This window comes from Lucilia cuprina, chromosome 4 (assembly GCF_022045245.1).
Source record: "Lucilia cuprina isolate Lc7/37 chromosome 4, ASM2204524v1, whole genome shotgun sequence".
NCBI classification, from domain to species: Eukaryota; Metazoa; Arthropoda; class Insecta; order Diptera; family Calliphoridae; genus Lucilia; species Lucilia cuprina.
Window position 1 is genome coordinate 82,181,026 of NC_060952.1, and position 11,130 is coordinate 82,192,155.

Genomic DNA, 11,130 nt, shown 5'->3' on the forward strand with positions numbered 1-11,130 from the left:
AATAAATAAATAAATAAATAAATAAATAAATAGATAGATAGATAGATATATAGATAGATAGATAGATAGATAGATAGATAGATAGATAGATAGATAGATAGATAGATAAACAAAATTGTGTATTAATTATTTAGCGATTTTCTTGTTATGACTATTTTCAGCGATTGTGATCATGTAAAAGTTATCATCACTTTAAAGTATTTTGTGAGAAAATGACATGAAGATGGCGCTTTTCCACAAAATCCAATAAGTGCTGCCTAGTTTAAAATTAAATGTTTAAACAGTTACCGGTTTCTGTATTTTAAATTTGTATTTAAATTGCAATTATTTTAGACCTGATGCGTTTTTGTTATAATTTTTCGTTTTATGCTTTATAATGCTGACAATAACTCACCTTTTTTTTTAATAAAATTTTAAAACAATTAAAACCATTAGTTTATCATTATAATTTTTCGCAAAAATAACAATTAAAATATTTGTTTCTTCTTTATTGTAACAGTTTTTATTATTTTATTTTAGATTTTATTTAATCTTAAGTTTTGTTTTTAAAAACGAGCGTCTTTTTTGGTTTTTTTTTCTTTTTTAAATTTAATAATAGTATTTGTTGTTGTTATTTAATTCTAAAGAAATTAACATATAATTTTATTTAACTAAACTACTTAAAGTATATATGTGAATAAAAAGAACTAAAAGAAATTTGTTTTAATGGGTTTTTCTTTTTTTTTTAATAGAAAACATTTTTAATATTTTCTTTTAAACTAAATTTTTTAGATTTTTTTAATTTAAAAACAATTTAAGTAATATAAAAGATGTTTACAAAATCTGTTAATTAATTAGTGTTAAAAAAGTAAATAATATATAGTTTAAAAGAAGGAAGTATGGTTGGTATAGAAATATATTAATTAATACTTTTTTTGATTAAAATTATAGATTTAAAGAAAGTTTCTTTTGTTTTATTTTCTTAAAATTATTTATAAATTTTTAAATTTATTTATATAGAGTAAAATTTCATAAATTTTCTCTATTTAGAAAGAGCTTTTAAGAAATTTTCTCATTTATAGAAACATTTCGATAACTTTTCATTATTTTTCTTGATAAATTTTACAATTTTTAAATAAGTAGAAATACTTCGGAGTCAAATATCTATAAATTACTCCATTAAGAGTAAATTTCCCATAAATTATTCTATTCCTTGAAATATTTCAATAAATTTTCTCTTTTTATCGATATATTTTTCTCTATAAATTTCTTAAAAAAGAGTAAAGTTTCGATAAAATACTTGTTTTATAGAAAGGTGTTAATAAATTTTCTTAATTTCAAATAAAATTTCGATAATTTTGTGTTTTTAAGAAACAATTTTTAAAAAATTTTCCCTTTTAAAGAAAACTATCGATAACTTTCTCTTATGAGCGATAACAATTCTTTATTAGAGTAAATTTTTGATTAATTTCTTAGTGAAGAGTAAAATTTCGATAAATTTTATTCCTTATAGGAAAATGTTAAAAAAATCTTTATTTAGAACAAAATTTCGATAAATTTCTCTAATTAGAATAAATTTACAATAAGTTTCCCTATTTGCAGAAAAACTTTAATAATTTTTTTCTATTTAATGTAAAATATCGATAAATTTCTTTTTTAGAAGTAATTTTTCGAATTTCAACAGATTTTTCTATTTATGCTAAAATTTCGATAAAAATTCTCTATTTATAGTAAATTTTCAATAAATTTCTCTCTTTATAGAAATAATTTAATTAGATTTCTTTACTTAGAGTAAAATTTCGATAATTTTCTTAATTTAGAATAAATTTTCAGTAAATTTAACTAATTAGAGTAAATTTTCGATAAGTTTCTCTATTTAAAAAGAAAATTAATAAACTATATCTATTTAGATTAAAATTTCAATTGATTTCTTTATTTATGTTAAAACTTTAATAAAAAATTCTCTATTTAGAGTGAATTTTCAATAAATACCTTTATTAGGAGTAAAATTTCGATAAATTTTTCTTTGTATAAGAAAATATGTTAAAAAAATCTTTATTTAGAGTAAAATTTCGATAAATTTCTCTATTTAGAATAAATTTTTCGTAAATTTCCCCAAGTAAAGTAAATTTTTGATAATTTTTCCTAATTAAAGTAAAATTTCTGTAAAACCTTTATATTTAAACTAAATTTTCGATAAATTTCTCTATTAAGAAAAATATTTTAACAAAACTCTCTATTTTTGTTAAAACTGTGATAAACAATAATTATTCAGATTCAAATTTCAATACATTTTTAATATTTAAGGTCGAATTTTATTAAATTTCATTATTAAAAGAATAAATTTCGCAAAATTTCACCACATAAAGGTTAATTTTAAATCGATTTCTTTATTTAAAGTAAAATTTAAAAAAAAAAAATCCTAATTTATAGAAAATGTTCGATTATTTTTTTATCGAAATTTTTTTTATTTAATGAAAATTTTTTTTTGAAAAAAATGTTTATATAGGGAACAAATTTTGGATAGTTTCACCATTTAGTTATTTCATTATTTATCGATATTTTTAGAAAATTTCTATATTAATCGAAATGTTTTTATATTTATCGAAATTTTGAGAAAAAATGTCTCTATATATAGAACAAACTTCGAGCAGTTTTACCATTTATAATAATATTCATGTTATTTATTTATCGATATATTTAGGAAATTTCTCCATTTATCGAAATTTTTCTATATTTATCGAAATTTAAAAAAAAAGATGAAAGAGAACAAATTTCAAACAATTTTGCCATTTAGAGTAACATTTTTAATAAATTTCAAGTTATTTCATTATATATCGATATTTAACAAAAATTCTCTAATTATCGATATTTTTAAAATTTTTCTTTATTTATCGAAATTTTGAGAAAAAAATGTCTCTATATAGAAAACAAATTTCGATCAGTTTTAATATTAAAATTAAAATTTTTTTTATAAAATTCAAGTATTTCTTTATTTTTTTATCGATATTTTTAAGAAATTTCTCTATTTATCGAAATTTTTCTTAATTTATCGAAATTTCGATAAATATTTCTATATAGAGAACAAATTTTGAACAGTTTTGCTATTTAGAGTAAAATTTTTAAGAAATTTCAAGTTATTTCTTAATTTATCGAAATTTTTCTTTATTTATTAAAATTTTGGAAAAAAATGTCTCTATAGAGAGAACAAATTTCAAAATTTCGACAAATGGAAAAAAATGTCTCTAAATAGAGAAAGAATTTTTAACAGTTTTACAATTTGCAATAAAATTTTTAATAAATTCAAATTATTTCTTTATTTATCGATATTTTCAAGAAATTTTCCTATTTATCAAAATTTTTCTTTATTTATCGAAATTTTGAAAAAAAATCTCTATATAGAAAACATATTTCGAACAGTTTTACCATTAAGAGAAAATTTTTTTTGTTAAAATTTAAGTAATTTTTTTATTTATCGATATTTTTAAGAAATTTCACTATTTATCGAAATTTTTCTTTATTTATCTAAATATTGGAAAAAAAAAGTCTCTATAGAGAAAACAAATTTCAAAATTTCGAAAAATAAAAAAAAAATTTAAACTGTTTTACAATTAGCAATAAATGATTTGACAAATTCAAATTATTTCTTTATTTATCGATATTTTTAAGAAATTTCTCTATTTATTTCTCTATTTATCGAAATTTTTATTTTTTATCGAAATTTTGAAAAAAATCTCTATATAGAAAACACATTTCGAACAGTTTTACCATTTAGAATAAATTAAAATTAAGTTATTTTTTTATTTATCGATATTTTTAAGAAATTTTACTCTTTATCGAAATGTTTATTTATCTAAATTTTGGAAATAAATTTCTCTATAAGAAAACACATTTCGAACAGTTTTACCATTTAGAGTAAATTTTTTTTTGTTAAAATTTAAATTATTTTTTATTTATCGATATTTTTAAGAAATTTCTCTATTTATCGAAATTTTTCTTTATTTATTAAAATTTTGGAAAAAAATGTCTCTATAGAGAGAACAAATTTCAACAAATGGAAAAAAGTGTCTCTATATAGAGAACAATTTTAAACAGTTTTACAATTGATAATAACATTTTTAATAAATTCAAATTATTTCTTTATTTATCGATATTTTAGAGAAATTTTTCTATTTATCGAAATTTTTATTTTTTTTTTATCGAAATTTTGAAAAAAATCTCTATATAGAAAACACATTTCGAACAGTTTTACCATTTAGAATAATTTTTTTGTTAAAATTTTAATTATTTTTTTATTTATCGATATTTTTAAAAAATTTCACTATTTATCGAATTTTTCTTTATTTATCGAAATTTTGGGAAAAAATGTCTCTATAGAGAGAACAAATTTCAAAATTTCGACAAATGGAAAAAATCTTAAACAGTTTTACAATTTGCAATAAATGTTTTAACAAATTCAAATTATTTCTTTATTTATCGATATTTTTGAGAAATTTCTGTGTTAATTAAAATTTTTAAAAAATTATCTATATAGAGAACAAATTTATTGAAATTTTAAATTATTTTTTTTTTATTTATAGAAAATTTTCATTAAATTAGGATGTAAAGTAAAATTTTAAATAAATTTCTGTTCTTTAGTAAAAAAATTTCGATAATTTTTTTATTTAGAGAGAATTTTCAAAAAGCTTTTTTTTTGGCAAAACATTTTCAATAAATTTCATTGCTTAAAGGGAAATTTTGATAATGTTTTTATTTAGACAAAAATTTTTGAAATAATTTTCTATCTAGAGAAATATTTGAAAAATTAAAACGATAATTTTGAACTTAATTAAAATTTTGCTTAAAATAGATTTTGTAAACATCTTTTTTTTTCAAAGAAAATATATATTTTCATTTTAATTCAAAATTTATAGGCTTTTTAATTTAAATTTGTTATTATTTAATTGAGCATAATGAAATTGCTAATTATTTAATAAATTTAATTAATTTATTAATCAATCTTTCTTTAAGTTTTTTTTTTAATTAAAAATATTTCACTAATTTGTCTAAGGAATAATAATCATAATAATAATTATAAACTGGAGTTTATCTAAGGGGAAAAATTGTAATATTTATATTCGAAATATAATATATTCGAATTTCAGTTAAGTGGTCCTATAAAGCTTAACAAAAACTGACCGATTTTTTAGTTTGTTTGTTTGTTGATTACAGCTACTTAATTGAACGTAAGAAATTTTTAATTAAAATTATTTTTATATAATTTTTTGGTAATTATACTCTTTTTTTTAAAAAAAAAGCTTAAAGCTCTACTAAGTTTTTTTAAGTTGTTTTACTATTTTTTTGTTTGTTTGTTTTGCTAATAGAATTAAATTTATTCTAAAATACCCGTTATATTTTTGAGATTCTTAGGGTGGAATCTGGTGCTTTAAATAGATAATTTTTGATTGATTGATATAAGAAGAAAATTTAACTCAAAAAGAAAAGCTTTAAGGGGAAAGGGGAGGGGGCATGGTAAGGCTTAGGAAATTAGTTAATCATATAGGTGGAGTTTCTTCATGATTTTTAGTTGTCCAAATACCAGGCATTAATTGTGGAGGTAGATTAGTTTGTTGTGTGGTCATTTTAGCGCTAATATTATTAAATATAGGTCCCTTGGTGTAAGCCTTATTATCAATACCTCCCTCGTTGGGCATTTGTGTGGCGGCGGCCATATTATTGGTAACTTGAGAACTATGTTTCTTGGGTATGGTGCGTGGACTAGAGATAAGTGTACTTAAAAAGCCTCCCGTAATAGCTAAAGAGGCAAAAGCGGTTTGTGGTATCAGTTGGCCAAAGACAACGGTGGCTCCTATAAACGGAGCACCTAAAAGCCAAAAACGGGCCCAACAAATGGTGGAAAAGGCGCAGATTTTCTTTTTCTCATTGCTTACCAGCTCCACAGTGCAGGTGGTGAGTATGGCTAAGGTACAGGAAATGGCAATTTTCGAAATCATGGCGGTTAACATTAATAATGCCACACGACCATCAAAATCAACTGAAAAAAATAAACAAAGAAAAATTATTACATATTTATTAAGCTCCCCTTTAAGCTTATAAAACTTACTATCATGCGGCACCAGCCAACCCATATATGCTATACAACCCGCTACTATATTAAACAAACCCGTCCACACCCATTTGCGTGTCGTTTTCAATATCAGGAATAGACCAATAAATGTACCGATAATTTCTGAAATACCGGCTATCACAGTATTAAATTGTAAATGATCACGACTAAATGAGCGTATATTCAATAACATTCCATAATAGACTACAATATAAATGGACCAGCATAAGTGTACGCAAATCATGTGTCTAACAGCCTTTTCACCCTTCCATATGGTCCACCAGCTGGCTGGTGGTGGAGCATCCATGGCCGTTTGAGCCTGTAACTGTAATTGCTGATCGATATCATGAGGAAGACTATAACGAGTACCGTTCATTTCAGCACACTAGAGGAGGGGGAGGGGGGAGGAATATAGATAAATTATTATTTAGAAAGTTTGATTGGGAAAAAAGCGAGAATTACCTTTATTAATATCCGTTTGGCTTCTAAAACTCTTCCTCTAGCTACCATCCAACGGGGAGAATCGGGAATCCATCTTTTAGGCGAAAGAAAAGCAAATAAATATATTATCGATAATTTTCTATATTATAACGATGATTATCTCTATTTAGAATATAGTTTATCAATTTATCTCTTTATTTAAAGTAAAGTTTCAAACATTTTCTCTAAACTTCTATATTTTTAAAGAATTTTCCATAAATGTCTTCATTTAGTGTAAAATTTTTATAAAATCCCGTCTTTTCCTCTTCAACGACCCCTACTTGTAAGGTTAAGGTGGTTGGTAGAAGTGCAGAGAACCTGAATGACTAATTAGTTGTTAAATAGGATTAGTCGCTAACCGCTTCCCTCCGGTCTTGTCAATATACGCCGTCACTGCATGGATCATACATCCTGTTAGGGGCCTACTCGTGGGACCAACATATGGATACAACAAAAACAAAGTAAAAAGGTTGAGATTGGAAGACCTAATTCTCGCCTCTAGTTAAGAGACGCCGTTGATCGTTCATCCCCTAGTCGTTGAACCAACATATGGAAACAACAAATAAGAAAAACGTAAAAATAATGAGATGAAAAGACAAGCTTCTCGCCTCTAGTCAAGAGACACCGTGAATTGTCCATGGACCGTGAATTGTCCATCCCGTAGAAGACCTTCTTGCCTCTAGTCGAGAGACTTCGTAGATTATCCATCCCCCTAAGTGCATACTCGTGACACCAACATATTGATACAAAAAGTTTACAAAAACAATGTAAAAAAATGAGATTAGATCCTCATACAAAGAGGACCATATCGCCTCTAGTCAAAAGACGATGATGTTGGTCAGTCTCTCAGGAAGTGTGAGCGACAGACACAGCACTCTCCTATCTTCAAAAAGATCGACAAATACTCCCTAATACAACGCCAAAGGCCAAAAAGGATGAGACAGAAGGACATCCTTAAAGGCTGTGTTCATTCTAGACAAGATTGCCAAAAATACTGTACATGAAAGCAAACGTTATTGGAGTCCTCACCATACTACCTCTACACGGGCTTTGATAGAGTTGTATAGTAAGAATTCCTTCTACAAGTGAATGATGTAGAGGTAACCTACCACGGGAATGTCTGCCTGTAGGGTACTATACGGTCTCCATATTCGTTGCAACATAGGCATTTTTAAGGCACTTCTTTCCCTAAACTCATACACTACCACATCCCTATGAAGTAGTCAGACAAGAAATATTTGTCAAGGCTCGGTCAGCTATTTGACATTACCCTTGTTTGGGTAACTGCGCAAAGGGACTACTATGAAAATGAACAGACAATCTTGACAGAAGGGGATCTGCTCTTGATATCTCTCTTTTATCTCTGCCTTTATCAAAAGCTTATATCCACAGATTCCTTGGCACATTTAAAGGGGCCAAGTTATGGCCGTCTTTCATTGAGGAACGCACAAGACTCGTAATATGCGGTATGTATCGAGGTTGATGGCAGTAATAACAAAACATTGAATGCTAGCAGACATGTAAGTCAACTTGGGCTGCCCTTCAAGGGGTACTGTCGCAGTTGAAACGACGGGAATGGGCTGCTCTAGCCGAGAAGAGAAACAATTTTCATATCCAAATTTGGTGATATATAAGGGTTTAAACTTGAAGACAAACTGAAACTTCTCACGACTATAGGCTGGATCTAACACCATACACACTATTACATCTCACGAGTGGAGAATTCCACCGGTCAAAACGGAGTCTCTTCAACTCTTCTTGACTTTTCGCGTGCAGTGAACTACCACGTTAATCAACCAACCAACCAATCATGATCATAATCATGGTCATAAACTGATTTTTTATAAAAACCTATATACTGATCTATATTTTTGATTTAGATCGATCTAAAATGAGAAATTTTAATCTACGATGATGGATATGAACTATAGACTGTATTAATATCATGAGTGATGTATAGTTGAGGAAGTTCATAGATCTGAAGCCAGTTCTATTAATTAAACTATAGTCTAGACTATAGACTAATCTATAGTTGATATTACGGCCACGTCTTTCTTCTGGTCCATAGTCTTGAGCTAACACTGTATTTCAAATTGAATCTTTTCCCAAATATTCTACATTAAACGAATCGGGTTTTTTTAATCCAAAAAATCAACTTACTGCCATAAATATATGAGTATCACAGTGGGACATGAAATGGCCATATATAAGTGAGACCAACTCGAAAAGAAACTAGCCACACCCGGTAACATTATCACGCCTATAGACCAAAACTGTTCAAATAATGTTGAGACACAGGTCTTGTAAGTACCACCCGTTATATCGGCCACTGGAATGAAAAAAGAGAAAATTAAATGAAGAATTGTTAACTTAAAGAGTTTTCTAAAACTTACTAATCATGCCGCCAGCGGTATACATTTGAGCACAACACACAGCCGATAGACAACGGAAGAAGACATGCAATTCATATGAGGCCACATGACCCGTTAGGGTACCGCAAAAGATTTGCGTAACCATACCAAAGAGCATTACCATTCGGGGACTAAAACTGTAATGGGAAAAGTGAGGAATAGTATAGAAATAAATTTATAAAAAAGGTCTCATTTGTTTATAAAGATCTGGTATGGACAGTTTGAGAGTAACAATAGAAAGAAGAGAGAGAAAGGGCAAGAGAACATATGAGAGAGTTTTCTACCGATATCTGTTAAGAATTAACAAATAATTTTTAATCTTAATTTGTAAATTTTTTATACTTGTGTGAGTTTATATAACAGTGATCGTCAGAGAGCATAAAATAAGCTCTTTTACATGCCTAAATATAAGAGAGCTCCTTGCCCATACGAGTTTTAAAGCATTTTTTTATAAATCCCATACTTACTATTTCAACAAATGATTCGCCAGTATACCGCCCGTTAGTACACCAAACAAATGGAAGAACTGCGTCACCGACACCAGAATATCTCGCGAACATACCAGATCATATTGTGTTATTACCGAATGAAATTCCGCTTTATGTTCAAATTGTGTACAGGGTATAACATCTTTATTATTTTCCGGTTCCAGCCAAACTCTAGGTTCGTCTTCCTCCCGCTCATAGTTATAGTAATGATGGGCATGTTCCTGAGCATCTTTATAAACATTACAGAAATCTATAGAAAACTCTTGATCCTCAGCTTCTTCTTTTTGCGGATGAGATACTTTAATCCAGGCCGTTTGATTTTTGGCACCTATCTGGGGAGGTGGTTTACAAAAGAACTCACCATGACGCGGAGCTGGAGCGGTAAATATAATACAGGCCATAAACCAGGAAGAGGGAATTTTACATAAAAATATTAAGAGCACTGTGCGCAATTGCCATTTGCCCCATTCGCCGGTAACCCGGCCGACAGCATCAACTTTGGCTTGCATTTTACTGGAGGGCTTGGGAGCCTTACCTTCTAGATTATAAAACGAATCCTTGGGATAGAGATTATAATTGTGTGAATGTTTACGTGACGGTGAAGTGGTGGAGGTTTTCGTATAAAATTGATTTGAATAGCAGCGACTACGACGTGCTGTATCGTCTCGACTACGGTAACGCTTAAGATTTGGCTGTGAATTGCGTCGCTGACATTGCTCTTCACTAATGCCCAAGAGTGTTTGAAGCGGGTGGGTTATACTTTCGATGGAAAGTTTTCGTGATATTGGAAGCAGGGAGGGTATGGAGAAACGTTTACGACCGCCACTAAAGGAGGGACTTAAATCATTCGGTGTTGCTACCGGCAGTTCTGCTGATAATCTATTTTGTGATATGTTAATTGAGGTATTCTTATCACTATCTGGAGTTGTTGTGGTGGTAAGTGTAGGTGGTGTTGGTGATGCTGTCGCTGTTGTATTATTATCGTTATTATTGGTTTCCGTTAAACTGTGCTCTTTGATGGGAAGTAGTGGTGATTCAGCCTGGTAAAAGAAAGAGTGAGAGAGAGAGAGATATTTGTAGGTTAGAACTTTGAGGCAAGGATTTTGAATACTATTTTATAGCTGACTTTAACATGTAAACGCAAACAAAATGGTGGTCTATCTAAATATCATTCTCTTTAGTTCTTTTCAGTATTCTCTTCGAATAACTCAGAGAAACTTTTTCAAAATAACTTTTTCACTTTTTATTTATATATTTCTTTTTAATCATTAATTATTCCTTAGTATTTTAGTCTATTTATACAAATCCTTACTTTTTGTTTGTTTAAATATTTTTTTTAAGAATTCATGTTAAATTTAAAACATTCATGTCACGTTTTCTATTTTTCTAAGGAAACATTTTGCATAAATAGAAATCTTAATAAAATATTTGAGGGCTGGTTTTTCATTGGAATTACATATTTAAATTTCAATGAATTTTTAAACAAGATATTTTGGTGTTAAATTGATTTACAACGTACTAGTGTGAAAATAAGACATTATAGCTAAGCTATAGATTGATTATGGATGTGAAGTTAAATTTCGAAATTTATTATCCGAGACAAAAACCATCAACATTAACAGAATTATGTTTAAATGCTAACAGAGCACTGTTAGGGTGTTTAGGA

The 11,130-nt window shown here is 27.7% G+C and overlaps 1 protein-coding gene across 1 annotated transcript in view; it reads right to left on the minus strand.

Moving 5' to 3' along the window:
- Positions 1-5,017: 5,017 nt before the first annotated feature.
- LOC111684780 (organic cation transporter-like protein) overlaps positions 5,018-11,130 on the minus strand; it is a 75,154-nt gene continuing 69,041 nt past the window's right edge. The window contains exons 2-7 of the mRNA XM_046950011.1: positions 9,444-10,504; positions 8,959-9,113; positions 8,726-8,894; positions 6,548-6,620; positions 6,083-6,470; positions 5,018-6,013 (exon numbers count right to left, since the gene is read on the minus strand). Coding sequence (XP_046805967.1) covers positions 5,514-6,013; positions 6,083-6,470; positions 6,548-6,620; positions 8,726-8,894; positions 8,959-9,113; positions 9,444-10,504 — 2,346 coding nt within the window. The 3' untranslated portion in view covers positions 5,018-5,513. The remainder of the gene's footprint in view (positions 6,014-6,082; positions 6,471-6,547; positions 6,621-8,725; positions 8,895-8,958; positions 9,114-9,443; positions 10,505-11,130) is intronic.